The following is a 27467-nucleotide window of genomic DNA, read 5'->3' on the forward strand; positions in this document are numbered from 1 at the left end:
CGAGCCTGTTGTTGCTCAGTAATAATAATAAATAAAAATAAATTCATTTTAATTTTTTTATAGCTGCACACGACACACGCGAAGACATATGGCCTCGACTCCCATGCGAGTGCCTTTTAGTGGGAATGTTGGCTGGGACATAAGAGCCTCGGCGCAGTCGCAACACTTCTCGAAGGCAATATTAACAGTATTTGTGACATTGCAGAAGAGGAGTTATCATGTATATCTTGGGGTGCATATGTTCTTCTCTTAAGAGGAGAACAAAAAAAGGCTTGTTTAGTGTATAAATAAGTTAATTAACAAAACAACTAGGGCCAAAATAATGTTCACATTTTGGGATAACAACCCCCACACCCCAACCACACCCAAATGCTCTGGGCTCAGCCCCGGATGTTTTACTGTGAAGCTGATGCCCCTGGTTGCACTGCTCTCCTGATACAGCTGAAAACCCATCAAGCCAAGCCCACTGCTATGAGGACCAAGAGAACCTATATAAAGGCCAGCAGCAGATTTTTACTGGGTTTCTGTCAGTTTCTGTCTCGACCGGATCACCACAGTCCACCATCGGCCTGACATTGATTAATCATTCTGTTTTATTGTGAGGATAAAGTACAACAGTAGCAGCCATGTCTCATGTATGGGGATACGGTACAACTAATGGTGAGAATCCCACAGCATTCATCTGTTTTTGTTGTAGCCTTCTTGATGTTAGGGTGTCTGTGTAATATGTAGAAAAATTGGTTCCACACTCTGAACCCAGTTTCCCAGTTGAATATGTGTGTATTCTGCAGTCACTATTCTGGTATTAACTTCTACGATTTATTGTGAGATCTGTTTTACACATTAGATCAACAAATTATACATTTCTGTAATACTTTAGAAGTGTTCTAACCACTCCAGAAGAATGAATGTAGATTTCAGATTCAGAGGATACATTGCACAGCTTTTAGTGTTCTTCATGTCAAAAACAAAAATTCTGCCTGAGTTTGATAATCTGGGACATGTCATTTGCTAATCTGGGATACTTGTAGTAGGCTTTAAAAAATGCAGAATTCCAGTTATTATATGCATGCCAAGATCAATATCACCATTTTTGTTTAAGCATTATGAAAAATTAATAAGCAATTTTATATTATTCATGGAAATGTCATTAGTTAATAATAACATGTAAAAAAAATGCTGTTTCATAAAATAATAATAAGCACTTTCTCTATGAGGAGGAATTTCTGGGTTCATGTGGAATGGGAAATGGCATTGGCTGAAGTTCAGGTAGTGATAACCCTGTATATTTCACAAACACACTCACGTATAACAAATTTTTTGAATGTGGACTATGGTTCTATCCCACAAGATTAACAGTAAGTAGAACAGGGAAAATGGTTCATGTGGAAACTTTACTATGAATTGATTATCGATTCTTGTAATATGACTGATGTGTCATGAAAATTGGTCTGAGAATTGGTTGTTATAAAATAAGGTCCAAAGCAAAACTAAGGACTACCCACATCTGTGCCCAAAGCATAATAAGGACTCCAAAGTACTTTATTTGATTAACAATTTAAAAATACATTAGCCCATTAATACTTAATTTGTGTGAGTTTTCTTGCATTATGGTATTGTTTTTGAGCTGAATATATAAATATGAAACTCCTTTGCAAGAAAAATAAATCATTACTATTAAAGGATTATTATTTTCAATCTGTGGCATCACACGTTTTTGATTGGCAAATGTAGGGGATAGCGGGGTAATGTGAGACATCGGGTAATGTGAGACACCCCCTGTATTTAGGCAACGGTACACATTTGTGGTCATATGACCATCATGTTTTCAAGCCCCTCCCTTTCCCCCCTTGCCATGAAGGAGAAGTTCGTGCTGGTGCTGTGGTAATTATGTTTTTTCAGAAAAATGTGTGTTTTGCATGTAAAAGTAAATTTTCTTGCTTTGAACTTAATCAGCTGTTGTGTCAAAACAAATTGATTCAGGTAGAAAAACTTCAATCATACATGTTGATGAACCTCCAACATGTAAAACCATGTGATTGATGCTAGCTGAAGATTAGCCTGAATTGCTAAGAGATGTTGTTTTTTCTAAAATGTTGGCTGTGGGGTAAAGTGAGACAAATGCTTTGGGGTAAAGTGAGACATGAAGCTAAGTTTAGTCTTAAACATATTTTAGTGTAATATTACATTACATATGTTTTATTTTTAATGTCATGAACATTGTAAAAAAAGCCATCATGCCAAGAAACTACACCAGGAAGACAACCTGGGGCCAAACACCCCTCGCAGAGATGGAGAGTGCAGCCGCTGAGGTCACGCAAAGAAGTCCTTAAGAAAAGCTGGAAGGGATAGATATATTGACAAGACAACCCTCAAAAGATTCATAAAGAAAAAAGAGAAAGTTTAAGTCAAATCCTAGTAGCCTGGGGTGCAGTAGCTGAGGCAAAGAGAATATTCACAGATGAGATGGAGGAAGAGCTTGCCACACACTTGAAACAACTAGCTGACCAGTTCCATGGCCTTGCTCCAGTTAAGTGCCGTGAAATGGGATTTGAATACGCAGAAAAAAACAATATCTCTTTCCCTGCCAATTGGACAGCGAGATCACATGAATCATAATAATCATAAATGTGCCTAATTGACCAATCCCCATGATTCTGTTACTAGTCCGATATTAGTTTTGGAATGTGTGGTTGTCAATCTAGCCTTCAGGATTTTAACTATTACAACATGTGTTGTTATGGTAATGTTATGGTAAGTGGAAAAAGTAAGTGGATCACTTTACCCCCTTGATTTCTCTGGTCTGTCTCACTTTACCCTAGCCTGACGTTGTCATTCTAGTCAGAATATGAGTCTGATACCGCTCCATTGGGCTGTGATTAGGGGGCGTGTTTCAACCGAACCAGGAAAAAAAAAGTCTCTTCGCTCACTTGGATAGACCTACAACCAATCAGAGCACAAGTATGTGACGTATGTTAAGTGACACATAGTTGTTGTCAACAGAACTCAACTGCAGGCACGCTGGAAGAAGTAGAAGAAGAAGATCAGTAAAAACAATTTTTGCTGGTGTCGTAAAAATAATTTAAGGATACACGGAGAACTTACCAACACGATCAGCATTTTTGAGAGAAACAGAAGCTGTTCGGACAGAAGCTGTTCAGACCAATCAAATTGTAGTTAGTACATAGTTTCTCCCCAACGGAGCGATGCCAGACCGAACTTCCCAACCTCAAATGTTGTGGGCCGGGGTAAGTTCTTCTGGCATCCAGACTAACTTTACCCCTTATCTGGGTTAAAGTTATCATATTTTCACTGCCCTTTGTCCTGAAGAAATTCTGATCATTTCCATTGCTAGGAAAAACATCCGGAATTAATGGAAAATGTGTAAATTTTACTGATATATCATTTTAGCTTGCCTATAGGGGAGAAAATGTAAAAAAATTCTCACATAACCCCATTCTCCCCTACTTATATAGGACCTGACAAATGGGTAAAAGATTTTCCTGTGGCCAACGGGCCCAGACAGTCTCCTATCAACATTTCACCCAAACAGGCCCAATATGATTCCTCTTTGAGGGCTCTGGAACTCAACTATGATCCCTTCAACGCCAAGGGTATTCTCAACAACGGTCACTCCTTCCAGGTGGATTTTGTGGATGACTTAGACAGCTCGAGTAAGCAAAACTCAGAATATGTTTATGCATGTATTCATCCACTGTATTAATCTTAGTTTTCTTGTAGTTAAATAATTATATAGTTTAATATATATATATATATACATATCTCCATTTAACTATATCTAGCAGTCTTTTTTATGCTCAACGCTTGCTGTATGAACTGTAGCAGATAAGAGTGTCAGTTAGGATATCATGACTAATCACCTTTGTTTCATTATCTGGAGGTCACCAGGACATTTGCACTGCCTCACCCTGCTGTACTGAGACTGTTTATTTAACAATCATTCAGCAGCACAAGTCATGTAAATAAACTACATTCATTATTATTTACGAAAGAAAATGTACATTGTGCACTTTCACGTTGTTTTTGGTCCAAGCTTCAAATTAAACCTATAGAAACAGTGGTGTGCTCTAGTAATAAACAGAAGAAAATCCTGTTTTTGAATAACCATTATGGTAGGACATACAAAGAATGGACTTAAACATATGTTTAGTATTGCACTTAAATACATCATAAACAAATATAATCAGTAGTCATGACTTATTATTACTTCATTTTTTGATAATGTGCAGGTTAATATTGACTTACTTAGATATTTCTATAAAAATCTGTATATTATTGTGCGTCTCTAAAGAGGCTGTTGTTTCTTCCTGACCAGCCTTGAATGGAGGCCCCATTTCAGGAACATACCGTCTGAGACAGTTTCATTTTCACTGGGGAGCCAGTGATGACAGAGGCTCTGAACACACTGTCAATGGCATCAACTTTCCCTGTGAGGTACTGAAGCTACTGGAGCTTCTTGAGTGACCTGAACAAAAATGTAATGATGCTTACAACAACTTCATGCAGGGGTCAACGGAATGAGGTTAACGGTGGCACTGTTTTGTCATTGTCAAGAGGCTGTGGTAAAAAGAAAAAATAAGCAAATCTATTATTAAATCACAGCATCACAGGGATTGAAAGGTGACTGAGATGCAGGGAAACAGCTACCATTAAAGACATTAGACACTCAAGTAAATAATGGATGATTTTTCTGATAATTTGAGAGTTCACCTTTACACTGACAGATTGCATCAGGCAATTAATTAGTTGACAGTAGTATTTTCAGTTCCAATTTATTCAAATGTGACTTTAAGGCTAATGAGAAAATGATAAATGAGTCAGTATGCCCTCACTATAATTGAATTCCTTTCATTGTGAAAAGCCTTTTAACACTTAGTGCCATTGGACATAACATAGGTTAAAAAACAACCCCCTTACATATTAATCAAATATGCAGGTGCTTAAACTATAGTGATATTGTGTGTAAAGATATCTGCCTAAATATAAATGAGCTGTCTCTGTAGACCCTGTCTGAATATTTAAGTCTAACTTTGCTTCTTTTTCTAATAAGCTTCACCTGGTGCACTGGAACACAAAGTACCCAAGCTTTGGAGAGGCAGCCAGCCAGCCTGATGGACTTGCTGTAGTTGGAGTCTTTCTCAAGGTTATTCACCAATAAACCATCAGTCTGTCAAAAGAGTACTACTATAGTATTAATGAAGTGTGTGTGTGTGTGTGTGTGTGTGTGTGTGTGTGTGTGTGTGTGTGTGTGTGTGTGTGTGTGTGTGTGTATGTGTGTGTGTGTGTGTGTGTGTGTGTGTGTGTGTGTGTGTGTGTGTGTGTGTGTGTGTGTGTGTGTGTGTGTGTGTGTGTGTGTGTGTGTGTGGTCCTTTAGATTGGTGCTGCCAACCCCAGACTTCAAAAAGTTTTGGATGCTTTGGATGTCATTAAGACAAAGGTAAAAATCCCCCAATTCAATTAACATATTTGGTAAACTTAGATGTGTTTACAGGTGGTAAGAAGAGGATACACTTGATTATCTTGGTCATTCCTTTTTGTTCTCCTACTCATTCCCTCTCTTCTGCCCCTCTTCCACAACACTTGCAGGGAAAGCAGACTACTTTTGCTAACTTTGACACAAAGACTCTTCTACCAGTTTCACTGGATTATTGGACCTACGATGGCTCTCTGACCACACCCCCCCTGTTGGAGAGTGTCACCTGGATCGTCCTCAGGGAGCCAATCAGTGTCAGCTCTGCACAAGTAATTAATTAACTTGCTTCACATTCTCCCTTCACGCACATAAAAATCTAAATCAGAAAGAAAGAAAAAACATTGTCAAAGAAAGGTCCTGCACAGACAATTAAGACACTCGTATCCAGTACATAACTGAACTGAGAGTAGAGCAACGGTATCTTCCTGTGAGTTAGAGGACCGATAAATATGGCAGCGGCCAATATCAGAAATATTTTGTCACTGCTGATTACTGGTGATATTCATAACTGAGGTTGTACTTGGCTCTTCTTTAACATCAAACAGTTCATTTAAAGAGTTTCTATGGTGACAGTTAATAAAAGAAGAATGTTTAATCTTAAAAAAAACATTCAGGTACACAATATCCGGGTACGATGTGAACAGCCATTGTACGTGTATGATTATGCATGCTTAAAATCAATCAATACATTTTTTGGTTATAGCCCATATTCACAAATCACAATTTGTTTCCTAGGGCTTTAACAAGGTTTGACATTCTCTGCCCTTAACCCTAAACTAGAGTAAGGGAAAAAAACTAAAACTTTTAACAGGATAAAAACAACTTAGAAACCTCAGAGAGATCCACATGTGAGGAATCCCTCTCCCAGAAAAGACAGAAGTGCAATAGATGCCACGTGTAATGGAGAACATCAGAAAGATGAAAGAGTATTTACAGCATTGGTTAGAATGAGCAGTTTGTAACATAGTGGAAGATAAATGAGGTGAGAAAAAGTTTTAAAATGGGGACTATCACAAGTTTTAAACTGTAATCATCAGTAGTAGCAAATTGCATCAAACTGTATGGGATACATACATCGTTGAAATGCATTACACAATAATTGCAAAGAGAGTCATAACCTTATGAGCTATTCTGTCCATTCTGGCTTTTGCATTTTTTTTAAATGACAATCAATGCCTTAAATAGAGTGAAACCAAATGCTAGAAGAGGGAATTGTTTTGAGTAACGTGAAAAATAACATGCTGGACTGAAAAAAGATAAGGGATTACATGCAATATTAAAATTAAATATAGGTTTGAACATTCTGAAGGTCTAACATGCAACATCATGGTTTTGTCCTGGGTGGGTCTGATCCTTGAGTAGCTTGTGTTTCACTAAGATAACACCCTTTATCTCCAGGGGCAGATTTTATTTACATAATTACCAAGATCACACCCTAAATGGGTGGGTAATGAGATTTTACTTCAGTTTACCCTCCCAAAATAAAATGTCACTATATGCGACTGTCAAAGAGGAGTGACAGAGAATTGCCAGCACTACTAACTGAGCCTGCTGAGGGAATTCAAATCCAAGCTCACTAGATGGCTAAAGGCATAATGGCTCCCAGATGAGCTGTTATTTACACCACAATGTATTGTTTCCGGTAAGCTGTTTTAGTAGGCAGACACTTTACAGCTTAATTTACAGTTAAATTTTTCTATATAGAGTATGAGACCTGTGTTTTGTACCAACATGTGCAAATGAGAGATAGTCACTACAGCAGGAGGGTGTGACATTGCTGCCCTGCATAGCAGGGCAGCATGTTCTGAAGATAAAGTGGAGCTGAACTAGCTATTTTACATCATCCAAGTTGTCATGGCTTCTGTCAGTCCCAGAGACTTTGCAGCAGCAGTAGAGCGAAACCTGCTGTATTGTCGACCTGTTTTCCACTAAGAATAGAAGGGCTCATGGGAATGTTTCATCAACATACACTTTGTACCCCATTAACACTTGAGACCCTATTCTATAGCAATGAAAAAAAAGTCCATGTGTCAGACAGAAACTACTGTGTTTTAAACCTAATCAAAGTGGATACATTTAGGCCTTGCGGTCACACTATGACATTTTTAAGCCCCAACTTTTGGAAACATTATGGATCTGTTTAGTTTGAATCATCTGGGGTCGCAATTAGTTTGAATGGGCAAATTAATAAGTCTGGACGGGCAAAAGAAGACTTTTGGAAATTACTTCACATTGATACACATGTTGACTTCGGATTGGTTGTCCTCAGTCAAGTCTCACCTACCTGCAGTGAATGTAAATCCCTACCAACATTCACTATCAGTAAAACTTCCACCTCATTGTCTGTCCTTGCAAAGTAACAGTTGGTTTTACTTTGCGTCACTTCTATTCCTCATTCGTATATTCTCTGTAACTAAGTAGCTAACTACAAATATATCCATACACTGCTATGCGCATGCCCTGCCCATTCTATGTTTATAGGCTAAAACGTTAATTTTTTACACTAGCCAGTTTACCCTTTGTAAATCATACACAGTATATGCCACCCACTAATCCGCTTCAAGTCGAAATATATGCATAGCTGAAGACTATATAAAACTAAACTTACATTACCCTATTCGTTTTATCATTAGTTACATCGACAAACTACTATCTTTTTTCAATATACACATTAATGTATCTGTAAACTTTTTATGTGGAACTGAAGCAGATGAATTATGGAAGATCCAGACCATAATCTGCATATTAAGCTGGTTGATGCATCTGCACCTCCTCCCCTACCCAGAAATGAAGCCAAAATATCCCACATATGAATGCTGCAATGATGCATTCTCCTTTGAAGCCATAGTCTGCAGCCTGTCTGAGATTAGAGGAGGGAAGAAGTAGGGTTAGGCGGCTGTGTCTAAGGCAGGGGTCCGCAAACCGTGGCACTGGAGCCGCATGTGGCTTTTCAGCTCCTCTGCAGGGCTATGGAAGCCCATTTCCGCCACTGTGATGAAGAAAATAAAAATCCTGTAACTCATAATTATTACTTAGTTTCTCATTATTGTAAGATACTATTTCATAATTATGACTTGCAAGATTTTTATTGACTAACAGGATTTTTCTCATAATTATGACTTAGTATCTCATTATTGTTATATAATTCGGGGTTTGGAGCTTATCACAGCACGTAGACAGCCGTGGTAAAAGTCATTAATGACCGTCTAACAGCTTAAGATCAGAGATTTGTGTCTGTCCTTGTTCTGTTAGATCTTAGTGCAGCATTCGACACAATTGACCATCAAATTTTATAACAGAGACTAGAAAAGTTAATTAGCCTTAAAGGAACAGCCCTAAACTGGTTTAAATCATATTTTTCAGATCAATTCCAATTCGTGCAAAGTCAATGATGAGTCATCTGTGCACACCAAAGTTAACCACGGTGCTCCACAGGGCTCTGTGCTCGGCCCAATTTTATTCTCATTATTTATGCTTCCACTAGGAAACATTATCAGGAAACACTTGGTCAATTTCCACTGCCATGCGGAGGACACCCATTTAATAAAAAAACTGAACAATGTAATCAATTAACTAAACTCCAAGCATGTCTCAAGGACATTAAAACCTGGATGACCCGCAATTTTCTCTTATTAAACTCAGATAAAACTACGGTGGTCCTGAAACCTCAACGCACTGCAACTAAATGAAACACATGCAAGTGGACAAAACACAAGCAAAGTAAGAAAACATCTTCATCAATTTCACAACACATTACAGAAACACGCTGCAAATAAAGACATGCGCAGCAAATACAGAAACGGGCTGCTTATACAGATATGCACTGCAAATACAGAAATGTGCAGCAAATACAGAAACACACAGCAAATACAGAAATGCGCAGCAAATACAGAAAACGACAAACAAATTGTTTCCAGAGGACGCCTAAAAGTGATGGACATGTCCGCTTGTTGTTGCTTCTGCAGATTGGAGTTGTTAAAGTCGGTTTCCGTGAGTGATCTTTGAAAATTTGTAAACGTTTTTGGTTTATTTTAATAAATAATAAACTTTATTACTGCAGATGTTTACTGTTAACCCTCTGAGACCCATTGGGCCATATTCGATCTCAAATATCATGTTGTCTTTAGAGCGTCATGACTTCCCAATAGTCTGAGCTAGAGACGTGCCGTTTTTTCCTGTTAATCTGAATAAACAGCGCTAACAAGCAAGCCCCTGTTTGTGAGGCAATTTATTGTCCATATTGTGCAACCTTTACTATCAAAAGAGCAATTTTCCACCTCTACCGAGCTCTGATCTCACTGTGTGTCTCACCGGGTGGGCGGGGCCAGACACACACTCGCCTGCTCCTGGTATTTCATGATGGCCTGATACGATGATGATTTAAAAAATTAACGTGACGTCACATCAATCATATGAAAACTGATTTGTTAAGTTCGCTGTCCGCGAAAAATATGCACAACACTCCTGTGTGGAACTGAAATTTCTATGATGTATTTGATGTTTTTGTGTCTCCTGTGGCAGCAGTGTCCATCACTTTTAGCTGTCCTCTGGAAACACTTCCGTTTTCTGTATTTGTTGCGCGTTTCTGTATTTGCAGCGCTTTTCTGTATTTGCTGCGCATTTCTGTAATGTGTTGTGTGAAATTGATGAAGATGTTTTCTTACTTTGCTTTTGTTTTGTCCAGTTGCATGTGTTTTCTTAAGTTGCATTGCTTTGAACTCTCAGGGCCACCATATAAAACAGAGGTTTTAATACTTGGCCCTAAATACCTTAGAGATACATTATCTAATGCTATAGCTGCGCTATACGACATTGCCCTTGCTTCCAATGAAACAGTCAGATTTTGGGAGTGATCTTCAATCCGGATTTGTCCTTTAATTCTCATTTAAAACAAATTTCTAGGATGCCTTCTTCCACTTGCGTAATATCTCAAAATGTCCTTTCTCAGAAGATGCAGAAAAACTAGTCCACGCCTGTGTTACATCCAGACTTAATTATTGTAATTTCTTATTATCAGGCTCCAGCAGTAAATCGTTAAAGACGCAGCTTTACCAAAATGCTGCGACACGTGTCCTGACAATAACCAAGGAAAGAGACCACATTTCTCCTGTATTAGCTTTGCTACACAGGCTTTTGGTTAAATCTAGAATAGAATTTAAAATTATCCTCCTCACCTTCAAGGCCCTTTATAATATGGCACCATTATACTTCAAAGAGCTGAAAGTACCTTATCAACCCACTATAGAATCAGAATCAGAATAATTTTTAATTGCCAAGTATATTTTCACATACAGGAAATTGACTTGGTTTGGCTGGTGCATCGAACATAAAACAACAATTTATACAGTACAAAGAACAATACGTTTGCAGGGGGCTTGATGTGAGTCGTCCCTTAAGTCACTAGGCTTCTCCTTCCTCTTCTCAATCGTTATCACATCAAAGAAATTCATATCTCATCAATACATGTTTGACTACTTCCCCGGAGTCCCTTTGCCTTATCGTCTGCAGATCCAGGGCCTCATTGTGGCTTATGATCTGTGGATCGCGTATCAGAAATCGTAATGGTGGATCCAGTATGGCGGATCCTGTATCGTGTTGGCATTTGATAGTGGACCACGATCGAGGTGGCAGCTTATGGTGGATCCTAATGGCGGCAGTGGACAATGACTCTGGACTATAGTGGAATCCAATATTGATGGTGGATCATGATCGTGGAGGCTGCTGACCATAGACTAGGATTGCAGCAGGACTGCTTGATATGTAGTATTTCGCCTCAGATACTCGACCATTACTGACAGTAATCCATGGATTCATGGACTTTCAGTTATGCTTCAAAATGTTTCTTCTTATCAATGCTGCAAATACCCTGAGGTTTCTACGTTCTTTTCACCCTGTTAAACAGGCTTTTTAGTAGTTTTTCCTTGTTTTGTTCAGGGTTATGTGTAGAGAATGTCACTATCTCACTATTATGAGATAGTATCTGGAATACTATCTTAATAGTATTCAATAAATAATGTGAAAAATGGATTTGACTGATTATTATTATTATTTAACAATTTTGATGTAGCAATAAAATCTTTATTTTGAATCATTTTGTTCACTAAAATAATTTAGTGAAAATCAGACTGTAGAACAACTTCTAATATGAGTCTTTGACTTTTAACAATCGTTCTGTCTTTTTCCTTTTCTCTCCTTTCTCATCAGATGGCCAAGTTCCGCAGCCTTCTCTTCACCGGGGAAGGTGAAGCTCCATTCTGCATGGAAGACAATTATAGACCCCCTCAGCCTTTGAAGGGCCGTCGGGTCCGCGCTTCCTTCAAATGAACCCAGCTTCATCAACACAGTTCCCTTGCCCTTTTGCTTATTGGTCAAGCCTTTCCTTAACCTTCTTACTCCCATTTTATTGTTTTCTAGATGCAGTCTTTATTCAACCCTTAGTACTCTTTAGGTATCAACTTGAAAAGTAGAGGAACAATATACCTACATATACATGGACAACAGACATTACATAGACGTAAATAATGTTTAAAAATTGTATTAAATGTGATTCTTATTCTTTGACAATATAGAGAACACACAAAAATGCCAACATTTAAAAATGACATTACATTTTCCAGTCTAACATGGGTAGCAGGGGACTACCAAAAATGGGACGGGAATTCTGAACCTTGATCTCCCCCTGTTGTAAATCTTATTTTCTCTGGCCAGGCTTTAAGTAACAATCTATAGTGCCCATGTATGTGCGACAAGACATTCTTAGGCCCAATCCCATTTCACCCCTTGGCCCTCCCCCTTCATTTTGCACGTTCACATGTAGGGATAGGCTTTCCCAATATTTGTTGGGACCGATAGTAAGTGGCGAAGGATAGAGCTCTATACCCCTCCCAACGGATATTTTTCAGACCCTCACTTCTAACGGAGGGGTACCAAGAATGCAAATTGTTAGAGTCCCACAAATGTGGTATTTTCTCCATTAATAAAGATACAAAAATTACGAAAACGATTGTAATATCTTAGTTTTATATCATTTCAATGTATTATGGTCAAAACCTTAAAAAAAAGATTGCGATCGCTCTAGCATTACCATACTACTGTAGCATGCCAGCGATCTTTTATTGCATTGTCTACCGACCCAAAAACTCTGGAAAAAAACAACTCCCGCGATTTGTTATGGTTCCTCTATTTTAGAAACGTCATGCTTGAGTGACTGCGAATGAGCTTCCTTATGCTTCCCTCGTTACAAGCCAAATGGGAGTCTCTCTTACATGGCCTTGCCCCCTCCGACCCCCATCTCATCCCCCCGCCGCCCCAACACTCATTATAGATACGATATTTGCCAAAGCACTTCACTTCGTTTTTGCAAACCTGAAGCTGAAGCTGGCTCATGAGCATTTAAAGGACCAGGCTCTCAAAACAGGTCAATCTGAGGAGGGGTGTTTTAGACAGGGTAAACATGGTGCTGGTTTAAATTATCGTTGTATTTTGACCAAAATATGTTACAGACATTTCATTAAGACCCCAAGGAACCATATCAACTTGTGGTAAATGGGCATAATATGTCCCCTTTAATAATATGCTTTACTTTGTTTGAAACTGAAAGCTTCAATGAGTTTCCTAAAGCTGTTCCCGCTCTTTCAGTTGCTGAGATTGTTAAAGCAAATGTTTTTATTGATGGCTCATTTTGACAGTTTGAGAAAAATGTATAACAACCACAATGGCAGAATTACAGAAAAGATATTATTCAGGGGGCCACTGCCAATCAACTGATAATTATGCAAGTGTTTTAAAACTCATATCAAACAGACCTGTAATGGTGGAAAAATAAATATATTTAATATCCCACACTCAATATCCAATAAATGAATTCTGCAATGATTCATTGTCATTTGGAGCCATAGTCTGCACCTGTCAGAGATTGGAGGAGGGATGAAGTAGGGATGGGCGGCTGTGTCTTAGATAGGGGTTAACTTAATTTGTTTACACAAGCTAAAGTATCAGCATATTTCATTAAAATATTATACATTGTCAACAATATGCAGACTTGACAGCTGTCACAATACGAATGGAAAGACATTTTGTTTTAATCTGTCATGGTATTTAAGGTGAAGAATGTATCAATTAAAACTCTTTAAATAAACCGTTGTCTTAATTTTTCCTTACGTTTCCACGAGCTCAACAGTGAGGTGTTTTTTTTGTTTTCCTCTTTAGTCTCAAAAAGAGACAAAATGCTCTGGTCAATTGTTTACATGAGTGCTGCCCCTACATTAATCACGTCTCAGAAATATGTCAGCAGAGTACACAATAACTAAAAGTTATCGAGTAAACTTACAAACAATAACAGAGAGGTTAAAATACGAAAACTTGTACAACCATTCTTACGAACTGTAAGAACAACAAATGACCCTGCATTTAGTGAGCAAAGTGATCTATTGGGATAATAGGGTGCTATGAGTGTGTTATAATAGGGAATGTCATTAACGGCTTTTTATGTGAGTTAAGCAAAGGCAGAATAATATCGTAACAGACAGATAGTTCATGTTCTGGTTGATTGCTATTTGATTGTTGTTTATGACTTACAGTATGTTCAGTTGAGTTTCAATGTTTGTTAATGAAGTACTGAAATGTCCTGAGTGTCAGTGTACAGGTCAGGGTTGAGAACGTGACAGTTCTAGACCAATGGCTGTGGGATTGTGTGAGATCACAGGGTCTCATTGGCTGGGAGATAGGGTTTGTTGTCGGGATGGGGTTGAAGGAGGAACTAGAGTGTGGAGAGACAAGTGTTACATGTGATGAGGGTCGGAGCGATAGATAAGGATAGTGTTACATGTTCTTTTTGTGTTGTTTACGGCCGAGAGTAACCTGTGTTACATTTTTTAACAAAGCTGTAAATAATGAGAGGAAATATTGTGTCGTCTCTAAATTGGGGACGTTACAATATGATCTGTTCTTCTAGTTCCTGTCAGGACTCTTGCTGCAGCATTTTGGATCAACCGAAAGCTTTTCACAAGATTATCACCTTAAATATTTTAGATGAGTTAAAAGGCATTTGAACATGTATTTGTGACAACTTTCCTTCCATAAATCTTTCCGACCTGTCTTAAACAACAAATACATCATTTAGCATCATCAACACATTCAACATGTCTGTTACGCCGGGTTCACACTGGACGCCGAAGCGACGCCGAAGCGTGGCGTAAGCGCTAATCCCTAGCGCGCCGGCGCTTGGCTGTTCACAGCGGACGCGGAAGCCACGCTGAAGCGCCGGGCAGCGCTAATAATATCACCCGTTGATCCAGTAGTATAAAAGCATATTTGTTGCTCCAACATTAAGCAACAGCGTCCCAACATTTGTCTTTTTTGGTGTTGTCTTTATACAACATTTTCCGAGGATCATACAATTCACTGTACTTCTCCACTTCAATTATTCATTTAATGTCATCCATGTTGAAGAACTTCTCCGCTGTTTGCTCCATTAAATGTCGGGTGTCTAGGGTAAATTACGTATTCTCCACTCAAGCCTATGTGGAGAATACGTAGACCCCCCCTGTCTCTTTTTTATCTTTATGACTGCTTGCGTGGCTGTAGTGGATGGGCAGAGGGGGACATTTAATAATGTGGTTGGTAAAAGTGTTAAATTAAAACTCCAAGACAACAGAAGGTGAATACAAAGTATGGGATGCATATTTGATAATTTATATAATATAAAATATCGTTTAAAATCATTTTTCAGTGTGTTTCCTGTCTCGATACGCAAGCGGAAAAAGTAGACTTGACGCCGAAACGATCACTTCACGGCGCTAGGCAGCCGCGGCGTGGCGCGGCGCTTCAGCGTCCGGTGTGACTGGCACAAAGGTTTAACATGGGAGTGGATTGGAGCCAAAGGCTTGGTGCTGCGCTTAACCCACGCTGCGGCGTCGCTTCCGCGTCAGGTGTGAACCCGGCGTCAGACACTATTCCATCAGCCAGCTACATACGGCAGACTTTTAAGGTAACAGTAATCAAATCTCTGTTTAAAAAGCCCATTCCTGAAGCAGATGTATTGGTTAATTATAGACCAGACTGGACCAGGTTTGACAATGTTCTACATTGAGTAAACTAACCGATCAACAAAAAATCGACGATGGTGGAACGAGCTCCCCAACGACATCAGGACAGCAGAAAGTCGACACATCTTCCCTTTGAATTGCTGCTGATTCGCGCTGGAGCTACCCGCGGCATTATAGGAGATGACGTTTTCTTGTGGGATTTATATATAACGAATGTGAAGTGCATTGTTTCTTTTCAATTGTTGTTTGCACATTAAGTCATTGTGTTTACTCTGTGATGGGTTAGACATGTGAGGCAGGGCATATTTATTTTTAATTTGCCTTTGGTTTACATTATTACTTCATGCATCTTTTACAGTAGTCTGACAAGAGGATGTGAACTGATGCAGTCCCTGTCACATGTTGTATCATTACAGTAAAAGAGATCCAGTGTGATTTTGTGGTGTGTCACAGACTTTTTACACTTTAGTAGCACTTATATGGCATTTACATATAGCACTGTGTACTTTCTTGATTCTTGTTGTTCTGGGTTTGTACCCTCATGATTGTATGCACTTATTGTAAGTCGTTTTGGATAAAAGCTTTAGCTAAATGAAATGTAATGTTATGTAATATAGGAATAGCTTTATACAAAGAAATACATTAGTCACACTAGAAACCTTATATTCCACTGCTATGCGCATGCCCAGCCCATTCTGTTTTTAGGCTAAAACGTTTATTTTTTACACTAGCCAGTTAACCCTTTGTAAATCATACACAGTGTATGCCACCCACTAATCCGCTTCAAGTCTAAATATATGTATAGCTGAAGACTATATAAAACTAAACTTACATTACCCTATTCGTTTTATCATTAGTTACATTGTCAAACTACTATCTTTTTTTCAATATACACATTAATGTATCTCCAATTTCAAAAACTTTTTATGTGGAACTGAAGCAGATGAATTATGGAAGATCCAGACCATAATCTGCATATAAAGCTGGTTGATGCATCTGCACCTCCTCCCCTACCCAAAAATGAAGCCAAAATATCCCACATATGATTGCTGCAATGATGCATTGTCCTTTGAAGCCATAGTCCGCAGCCTGTCTGAGATTAGAGGAGGGAAGAAGTAGGCTGTGTCTAAGGCAGGGGTCCGCAAACCGTGGCACTGGAGCCGCACGTGGCTCTTCAGCCCCTCTGCTGTAGCTCCCTAAGGAAGCCCATTTCCGCCACTGTGATGAAGAAAATAAAAATCCTGTATCTCATAATTATTACTTAGTTTCTCATTATTATAAGATAATATTTCATAATTATGACTTGCAGGATTTTTATTGACTCACAGGATTTTTCTCATAATTATGACTTAGTATGTCATTATTGTTATATAATTCGGGGTTTAGAGCTTATCACAGCACGGAGACAGCCGTGGTAAAAGTCATTAATGACCGTCTAACAGCTTAAGATCAGAGATTTGTGTCTGTCCTTGTTCTGTTAGATCTTAGTGCAGCATTCGACACAATTGACCATCAAATTTTATTACAGAGACTAGAAAAGTTAATTAGCATTAAAGGAACAGCCCTAAACTGGTTTAAATCATATTTTTCAGATCAATTCCAATTCGTGCAAAGTCAATGATGAGTCATCTGTGCACACCAAAGTTAACCACGGTGCTCCACAGGGCTCTGTGCTCGGCCCAGTTTTATTCTCATTATATATGCTTCCACTAGGAAACATTATCAGGAAACACTTGGTCAATTTCTACTGCTATGCGGAGGACACCCAATTAATAAAAAACCTGAACAATGTAATCAATTAACTAAACTCCAAGCATGTCTCAAGGACATAAAAACCTGGATGACCCGCAATTTTCTCTTATTAAACTCAGATAAAAATTACGGTGGCCCTGAAACCTCAACGCACTGCAACTAAATGAAACACATGCAAGTGGACAAAACGCAAGCAAAGTAAGAAAACATCTTCATCAATTTCACAACACAACACATTACAGAAACACGCTGCAAATAAAGACATGCGCAGCAAATACAGAAACGGGCTGCTTATACAGATATGCACTGCAAATACAGAAATGTGCAGCAAATACAGAAACACACAGCAAATACAGAAATGCACAGCAAATACAGAAATTGACAAGCGAAATGTTTCCAGAGGACACCTAAAAGTGACACACATGTCCGCTTGTTGTTGCTTCTGGAGATTGGAGTTGTTAAAGTTGGTATCCTTGAGTGATCCTTGAAAATTTGCTAAACTGTAAACGTTTTTGGTTTATTTTAATAAATAATAAACGTTATTACTGCAGATGTTTACTGCAGATGTTTACTGTTAACCTTCACGGCCGTATACGATCTCAAATATCATGTTGTCTTTAGAGCGTCATGACTTCTCAATAGTCTGAGCTAGAGACGTGCCGTTTTTCCCTGTTAATCTGAATAAACAGCGCTAACAAGCAAGCCCCTGTTTGTGAGGCAATTTATTGTCCATATTGTGCAGGGGTAGGCAACCTTTACTATCAAAAGAGCAATTTTCCCCCTCTTCCGAGCTCTGATCTCACTGTGTGTCTCACCGAGTTGGCGGGGGCGGCGTATTTCTGTATTTACTGCGCATTTCGGAATTTGCAGTGCGTTTCCCCTATTTGCTGCGCATTTCTGTAATGTGTTGTGTGAAATGGATGAAGATGTTTTCTTACTTTGCTTGTGTTTTGTCCAGTTGCATGTGTTTTCTTAAGTTGCCCTGCGTTGAGCTCTCAGGGCCACCATATAAAACAGAGGTTCTAATACTTGGCCCTAAATACCTTAGAGATACATTATCTAATGATATAGCTGCGCTAGACGACATTGCCCTTGCTTCCAATGAAACAGTCAGATTTTGGGAGTGATCTTCAATCCGGATTTGTCCTTTAAACCTCATTTAAAACAAATTTCTAGGACCGCCTTCTTCCACTTGCCTAATATCTCAAAATGTCCTTTCTCAGAAGATGCAGAAAAACTAGTCCACACCTTTGTTACATCCAGACTTAATTATTGTAATTTCTTATTATCAGGCTCCAGCAGTAAATCGTTAAAGACTCAGCAGCTTGTCCAAAACGCTGCGGAACGGGTCCTGAGAATAACCAAGGAAAGAGACCACATTTCTCCTGTATTAGCTTTGCTACACAGGCTTTTGGTTAAATCTAGAATAGAATTTTAAATTATACTCCTCACCTTCAAGGCCCTTTATAATATGGCACCATTATACTTCAAAGAGCTGAAAGTACCTTATCAACCAACTATAGAATTAGAATCAAAAGTATATTTTCACATACAGGAATTTGACTTGGTGTGGCTGGTGCATCGAACATAAAACAACAATTTATACAGTACAAAGAGCAATATGTTTGCAGGGGGCTTGATGTGAGTCGTCCCTAAGGTCACTAAGCTTCTCCTTCCTCTTCTCAATCGTTATCACATCAAAGAAATTCATATCTCATCAAAACATGTTTGACTTCTTCACCGGAGTCCCTTTTTCCTTATCGTCTGCAGATCCAGGGCCAATGACTGTGGACTACAGTGGAATCCAATATTGATGGTGGATCATGATCGTGGTGGCTGCTGACCATAGACTAGGATTGCAGCAGGACTGCTTGATATGTTGTATTTCGCCTCAGATACTCGACCACTACTGACAGTAATCCATGAATTAATTTAAAAGTGTCCATGGCTCTTATAAATTATTGTCTCAGTAATGCTCCTGCAGTGCTGAGGCTGCACGTTCCATGTTTATCAGCTATGAAGTCCTTTATTTATTTGAAATAAACAGAAACAATTAGGTTTTCTCGGTTTCCAGTTCATAAGTAGGTTTCTTTTTTTATAGGAATGCCAACATTATCAAACTGTGTTTTACTGCAGATTGTAAACCATCCATTTTATTTCCCAGCCAGCATTCTTCTGGGGATACCGCTACATCTTCATTTATTATAAAACTCTGTATTTCTTGACTCTTCATGAACAACAAAGCTTTTAACAACCTGAGTACCTAATATATTTATATATTTGATCGATTTATGAAAGGGCAAGTTCACAAACGATAGCCGAGTAAGTGTTGAGACTCTCCATTTGTGCAGGTAAACTTGGTTTAAAGTTCTGAGGTGACGCTGGACTAGGCCTTGGCTAGCTTTGAAAATAGGATCATTGATATTAGGAAGTATGAAAAATACCTGAATTCAACTATGGTTGACTTAGCGTACGTCATGGCCCGTCAGATTTATTATTTTGGTATATGCATATTTGCTTATATGTATATCTGCTGATACATATGACATTATATTCATATAATTTAATGTTTCCAGATAAACTTATTACCTGCAAAAATTTGTTTCCTATAGGAATCAGGAATTGTTGCCGCAGGGGAAAGGAGCCTCAAACCCATGGCTGGATCTGGGACTGCAGCTCCCATACTCTGTGGGAGTGACGTCACCAGGATGTACTGAAACAAGAGCCAGCTCGCCAGTGTTGTTTACATCACAGGCAGGGAAGATGGCATACTATGTGTAGACTGAATTTTTTCATTCATAACATTCAGTGCAGATTTCATTCAGCAGAGGGGACTGGATGGAAGGCTGTCTGTAACGCTGTTACAAGCGTTTGTTTGGCCTTGCACAGTTTTTCTTTGGTCAAGAAGTAGTTGAAAACCTCATTGTGGTCCAGACCTTATGAATGAACGTTGCAGGCGCACAGCTCTTCCAAGATGCCGTGCACAGCCGAGTGGTTTGCAGGAGCTATGGTGCAGACGCTGGACATCTGATTCACACTCTAAGTGAGTCCGAAGGATTGAGCCCAAGTTTCGGGGATAAAAACGACACACCGAGGCACAACGATTACGTGGTCAACAGCTGAGCCGATGAAGCAACTGGTAGTAGGGGAGAGCGAGGTAATGTGAGACATCGGGTAATGTGAGACACCCCCTGTATCTAGGCAACGGTACACATTTGTGGTCATGTGACCATTATGTTTTCAAGCCCCTCCCATTCCCCCCTTGCCATTAAGGAGAAGTTGGTGCTGGAGCTGTAATAATTATGTTTTTTCAGAAAAATTAGTTTTTTTCATGTAAAAGTAAATTTCTTGCTATGAACAAAACAAATTGATTCAGGTAGAAAAACTTATATCATACATGTTGATGAACTTCCAATATATAAAACCATGTGATTGATGCTAGCTGAAGATTAGCCTGAATTGCTGAGAGATGTTGTTTTTTCTAAAATGTTGGCTGTGGGGTAAAGTGAGACAAATGCTGTGGGGTAAAGTGATACATGAAGCACAAATTAAGTTTATTCTTAAACATATTTTAGTGTAATATTACATTACATATGTTTTATTTTTAATGTAATGAACATTGTAGAAAAGCCATCATGCCAAGAAACTATACACCAGGAAGACAACCTGGGGCCAAACACCCCTCGCAGAGATGGAGAGTGCAGCCGCTGAGGTCATGCAAGGAAAGAAGTCCTTAAGAAAAGCTGGAAGGGATAGAAATATTGACAAGACAACCCTCAAAAGATTCATAAGAAAAAAGAGAAAGGGGAAGTAAAATCAGTAGCCTGGGGTGCAGTAGCTGAGGCAAAGAGAATATTCACAGATGAGATGGAGGAGGAGCTTACCAAACACTTGAAACAACTAGCTGACCAGTTCCATTGCCTTGCTCCAGTTAAGTGCCGTGAACTGGGATTTGAATATGCAGAGAAAAACAATATCCCTGTCCCTGTCAATTGGACAGCGAAACAATGTGCAGGTAAGCTAGGGTGCGCAAGAGATCACATGAATCATAATAATCATAAATGTGCCTAATTGACCAATCCCCATGATTCTGTTACTAGTCCCATATTAGTTTTGGAATGTGTGGTTGTCAATCTAGCCTTCAGGATTTTAACTATTACAACATGCGTTGTTATGGTAGTTTTAAAGTGGAAAAATGTAAGTGGATCACTTTACCCCCTTGATTTCTCTGGTCTGTCTCACTTTACCCCTTATCTGGGGTAAAGTGACACAAGACCACTTTTTAAAAAACAATCATATTTTCACTGCCCTTTGTCCTGAAGACATTCTGATCACTTTCCATTGCTAGGAAACATCCTGAATTAAGGGGAAATGTGTTAATTTTACTGATATATCATTTTAGCTCACCTACAGGGGAGCAAATGTAAAAAATGTCTTACATTACCCCGCTCTCCCCTACTTGTAGGACCTGGCAAATGAGGAAAATATTTTCCTGTGGCCAATGGGCCCAGACAGTTTCCTATCATCATTTTACCCAAAGAGGCCCAATATGATTCCTCTTTGAGGGCTCTGGAACTCAACTATGACCCCTTCAACGCCAAGGGTATTCTCAACAACGATCACTCCTTCCAGGTGGATTTTGTTGATGACTTAGACAGCTCAAGTAAGCACAACTCAGAATATGTTTATGCATGTATTCATCCAGTGTATTAATCTTAGTTTTCTTGTAGTTAAATCATTTTATTGTTTAATATATACATATATTTCCATTTACCTATATCTAGTGGTCTTTTTTATGCTCAACGCTTGCTGTGTGAACTGTGTCAGATAAAAGTGTCAGTTAGGATGTCATGACTCTAATCACCTTTGTTTCATTATCTGGAGGTCACCAGGACATTTGCACTGCCTCACCCTGCTGTACTGAGACTGTTTATTTAACAATTATTCTGCAGCACAAGTCATGTAAAGCTCATCAGTGTGAATTATTAAATTACATAAAGTACATTCATTTTTATTTATGAAAGAAAATGTACATTGTGCACTGTCACATTGTTTTTGGTCCAAGCTTCAAATTAAACCTATAGAAACAGTGGTGCTCTCTAGTAATAAACAGGAGAAAATGATCATGACCATCATGGTAGGACATACAGAGAATGGACTTGAACATCTGTTTAGTATTGCACTTAAATAAATCATAAACAAATATAATCAGTAGAGTCATGACATATTAATACTGAATTTTTTGATAATGTGCAGGTTAATATTGACTTACTATAATATATTATTTATATAAAAATCGGTATATTATTGTGCATCTCTAAAGAGGCTGTTGTTTCTTCCTGACCAGCCTTGACTGGAGGCCCCATTTCAGGAACATACCGTCTGAGACAGTTTCATTTTCACTGGGGAGCCAGTGATGACAGAGGCTCTGAACACACTGTCAATGGCATCAACTTTCCGTCTGAGGTACTGAAGCTACTGGAGTGACTTGAACAAAAATGTAAGGATGCTTACAACAACTTCATGCAGGGGTCCACGGAATGAGGTTAATGGTGGCACTGTTTTGTCATTGTCTAGAGGCTGTGGTAAAAAGGAAAAATAAGCAAATCTATTATTAAGTCACAGCATCACAGGGATTGAAAGAGGACTGAGATGCAGGGAAAAAAATATTCGAAAAAAATGTCAAACATAGTAAATTAGCTCCGTGGTATAATTCCCAGACAAATGAGTTCAAACAATTATCAAGAAAACGAGAAAGGAAGTGGCGCTCCAGCAACCATGTTGAAAATCTAATAGACTGGAAGAATAGTGTTAAAGAATATAAAAAGGCTCTCCACAAAGCAAGAGCCGCCTACTATTCAAAACTAATAGAAGAGAATAAAAACAACCCCAGGTTTCTCTTCAGCACTGTAGCCAGGCTGACAGAGAGTCACACCTCCACAGAACCCAGTATTCCTTGATCCCTAAATAGCAATATCTTTATGACCTTTTTTAATGATAAAATTCAAACTATTAGAAATAAAATCAACCATCTCCTGCCCTCAATTGGCACTAATACCCTCCCAACAACAGAGATCTCAGAAACGGCTGAGAATCCTACCCATTACTTAGACAGCTTCTCTCTGATCACCCGTGATCAGTTTACCAAATTAATCTCAGGTTCTAAACCAACAACCTGTATCTTAGATCCCATTCCTGCCAAATTACTTAAAGAAATTCTGCCCCTAATTGATAGTTCGTTACTTAACATTATCAATCTGTCATTATCATCAGGTTATGTACCACAGTCTTTTAAAATAGCTGTCATCAAACCCCTACTCAAAAAACCCACCCTAGACCCAGAGGTTTTAGCCAATTACAGGCCAATATCTAATCTCCCCTTCATTTCTAAAATCTTAGAAAAAGTTGTTGCCAATCAGCTGTGTGAGTTTCTCCGGGAAAATAATATATATGAAGACTTTCAATCGGGGTTTAGAGCCAATCACAGTACAGAGACAGCCTTGGACAAAGTCACTGATGACCTTTTAATAGCCTCAGATCAGGGACTTGTGTCTGTCCTCGTTCTGTTAGATCTCAGTGCAGCATTCGACACAATTGACCATCAAATTTTATTACAAAGACTCAAACAGTTAATTAACATTAATGGAACCGCCCTTAACTGGTTTAAATCGTATTTTTCTGATCGCTCCCAATTTGTGCAAATTAATGATGAGTCATCTGTGCGCACCAAAGTTAACCATGGTGTTCCACAGGGCTCTGTGCTCGGCCCAATTTTATTCTCATTATATATGCTTCCACTAGGAAACATTATCAGGACACACTCGGTAAATTTCCACTGCTATGCGGATGACACCCAGTTATATTTGTCAATAAAACCTGAACAAAGTAATCAATTAACTAAACTTCGAACATGTCTCAAGGACATAAAAACCTGGATGACCCGCAATTTTCTCTTATTAAACTCAGACAAAACAGAGGTTATAATACTTGGCCAAAAAACACCTTAGAGATGCATTATCTAATGATATAGCTGCACTGGACGACATTGCCCTTGCTTCCAACAAAACAGTCAGGAACTTGGGAGTGATCTTAGATCCTGATTTATCCTTTAATAGTCACTTAAAACAAATTTCTAGGACCGTTTTTTTCCACTTGCGTAACATTTCAAAAATTAGACATGTCCTTTCCCAAAAAGATGCAGAAAAACTAGTCCACGCCTTTGTTACATCGAGACTGGACTATTGTAATTCATTATTATCTGGCTCCAGCAGTAAGTCGTTAAAGACTCTACAGCTTGTCCAAAATGCCGCAGCACGTGTCCTGACGAGAACAAAGAGAAGAGAGCACATTTCTCCAATATTAGCTTCGCTACACTGGCTTCCAGTTAAATCTAGAATAGAATTTAAAATTCTCCTCCTCACCTTCAAGGCCCTTAATAATATAGCGCCTTTTTATCTTAAAGAGCTGTTAGTACCTTATAAACCCGCTAGAGCACTCCGCTCCCAGAATTCAAGCCTACTTGTCGTCCCTAAATTCTCTAAAAGTAGAGTAGGAGCCAGAGCTTTTAGCCATCAAGCCCCTCGGCTGTGGAATAATCTACCACTTTCAGTTCGGGAGGCAGTCACCATCTTTTCGTTTAAAAGTAGGCTCAAAACCTTCCTTTTTGATAAAGATTATAGTTAGAGCTAATTAGTGCGCCAGAACGTTACTTCTGTCTGTTCTATTTTATGACACATGACACACGGAGCTTCTCTTTCCAGCTTCTCCTTCCTGTCCTCCATCCCTATCCCCCTTCCCCGGAATCCCTTTGCTTTATCACCCGCAGATCCAGGGCCTCTGTGGCCGCACCATGGATTGCGGTTTGTGGATCGCGCACCGGGGGTCGCAGTGTTGGATCCAGTGTGGCGGATTCTGAGTCATGAGGGCTGATCGTGGTGCTGGTGGCGGACCCTGTGTCGCGTTGGCATTGGGCACGGGCGGTGGACCAGGACCAGTCTGGATGGTGTATCGTGGTCTAGATGGTTGCTGAGCATGGACTGTGATCGCAACGGGACTGCTTGGCATGTCATGTTGGGGTTGTCCTTCGGGAAGTCTACCCTCATCAAATGCTGCTAGAGACTTTGATTATTGATGATGTTCTCCCACACGTGGCATCTATTGCACTTCTGTCCGTCCTGGGAGAGGGATCCCTCACATGTGGCTCTCTCTGAGGTTTCTACATATTTTTACCCTGTTAAAAGGGTTTTTAGTAGTTTTTCCTTACTCTTGCTGAGGGTTAAGGACAGAGGATGTCACACCCTGTTAAAGCCCTATGAGATGAATTGTAATTTGTGAATATGGGCTATACAAATAAATTTGATTGATTGATTGATTGATTGAAACAGCTACCATTAAAGACATTAGACACTCAAGTAAATAATGGATGATTTTTCTGATAATTTGAGAGTTTAACTTTAACACTGACAGATTGCCTCAGGCAATTAATTAGTTGACAGTAGTATTTTCAGTTCCAATTTATTCAAATGTGACTTTAAGGCTAATGAGCAAATGATAAATGAGTCAGTATGCCCTCACAATAATTGAATTCCTTTCATTGTGAAAAGCCTTTTAACACTAAGTGTCATTGGACATAACACAGGTTAAAAAACAACCCCCTTACATATTAATCAAATATGCAGGTGCTTAAACAATGGTGATATTGTGTATCTGCCTAAATATAAATGAGCTGTCTCTGTAGACCCTGTCTGAATATTTAAGTCTAACTTTGCTTCTTTTTCTAATAAGCTTCACCTGGTGCACTGGAACACAAAGTACCCAAGCTTCGGAGAGGCAGCCAGCCAGCCTGATGGAATTGCTGTAGTTGGAGTCTTTCTCAAGGTTATTCACCAAAAAAACATCAGTCTGTCAAAAGAGTACTACAATAGTATTAATGAAGTGTGTGTTTGTGTGAATGTGTGTGTGTGTGTGGTCCTTTAGATTGGTGCTGCCAATCCCAGACTTCAAAAGTTTTGGATGTGTAACCCAGGTCTCATGACTTTAAAATAATTAAAAAAAAAAAAAAAAAAAAATCCGAACCGGAAGTGCAACTACTACTTCCGGTTTCGGCACTATAAATATCCGGGTCGAGAGGCGCACTTCTTCTTTAATGGCTGAGCAGTGCGAAGTGCGAAGAGTGAAGATACCGACAATTGATGGCGAGCTATCCCTGTATGGACTTTTTCAGAACCAACCTTTCCCTACGAGCCTCCTTGCCCTGCGAGCGGTAGGAGAGAACTAACCGTAACCTTTTTTTTTCTCCCCCCTCCTTGGAATAACCTTTTTTTTGGACCAACAGACTCTAATTAACTGAACATATAACTGAATGAATGAATGAATGCATGCATGGCGTGAATTAAATGTGTATAATACAATTTATATTTAAAAGCACCTTTTTGTCTCTGTGTCTTGGTATTCACACGAAGGGCTCCAACCGAACCTTATAGTCCACACTTGTTACAGATGCTTTGGATGTCATTAAGACAAAGGTAAAATCCCCCAATTCAATTAACATATTTGTTAAATTTAGATGTGTAAGAAGGGGATAAACTTGATTCTCTTGGTCATTCCTTTTTCTTCTCCTACTCATTCCCTCTCTTCTGCCCCTCTTCCCCGACACTGGCAGGGAAAGCAGAATACTTTTGCGAACTTTGACACAAAGACTCTTCTACCAGTTTCTCTGGATTATTGGACCTACGATGGCTCTCTGACCACACCCCCCCCTATTGGAGAGTGTCACCTGGATCGTCCTCAGGGAGCCAATCAGTGTCAGCTCTGCACAAGTAATTAATTAACTTGCTTCACCTTCTCCCTTCACACACAGAAAATCTAAATCAGAAAGAAAAAAAAACATTGTCAGAGAAAGGTCCTGCACAGACAATTGAGACACTCATAACCAGTTCATAAATGAACTGAGAGTAGAGCAACTGTATCTTCCTGTGAGTTAGAGGACAGATAAATATGGCAGCGGTCAATATCAGAAATATTTTGTCACTGCTGATTACTGGTGATACGGAGGTTGTACTTTGCTCTTCTTTAACATAAAACAGTTCATTTAAAAAAGTTTCTATGTTGACAGTAAAGAAAAGAAGAATGTTTAATCTTAAAAAAAACATTCAGGTACACAATATCGTGGTAAG

The 27467-nt window shown here is 39.1% G+C and overlaps 1 protein-coding gene and 1 pseudogene across 3 annotated transcripts; both read left to right on the forward strand.

The window, feature by feature from the left end:
- Window positions 1-414: 414 nt before the first annotated feature.
- LOC128458355 (carbonic anhydrase) lies at window positions 415-13631 on the forward strand. Of its 3 annotated transcripts, XR_008342009.1 has the most exons (8): window positions 432-660; window positions 3477-3674; window positions 4337-4455; window positions 5072-5164; window positions 5396-5458; window positions 5608-5763; window positions 9137-9214; window positions 11699-13631. XR_008342009.1 is itself a non-coding variant. In XM_053443155.1 (7 exons), exons 1-7 carry the CDS (start codon window positions 627-629, stop codon window positions 11816-11818), a joined length of 783 nt encoding a protein of 260 aa, XP_053299130.1. In that variant the 5' UTR covers window positions 431-626; the 3' UTR covers window positions 11819-13631. The 3 variants fall into 3 exon arrangements, 2 of the variants coding, with proteins under 2 accessions (XP_053299131.1, XP_053299130.1); XM_053443155.1 differs by lacking the exon at window positions 9137-9214 and having other exon boundaries at window positions 431-660; XM_053443156.1 differs by lacking the exons at window positions 3477-3674; window positions 4337-4455; window positions 9137-9214 and having other exon boundaries at window positions 415-660.
- A 603-nt stretch (window positions 13632-14234) lies between these two features.
- On the forward strand, window positions 14235-27122 carry LOC128458295 (carbonic anhydrase-like; annotated as a pseudogene).
- The last annotated feature ends 345 nt before the right edge of the window (window positions 27123-27467 follow it).

This window comes from Pleuronectes platessa, chromosome 16 (genome assembly GCF_947347685.1).
Source record: "Pleuronectes platessa chromosome 16, fPlePla1.1, whole genome shotgun sequence".
NCBI classification, from domain to species: Eukaryota; Metazoa; Chordata; class Actinopteri; order Pleuronectiformes; family Pleuronectidae; genus Pleuronectes; species Pleuronectes platessa.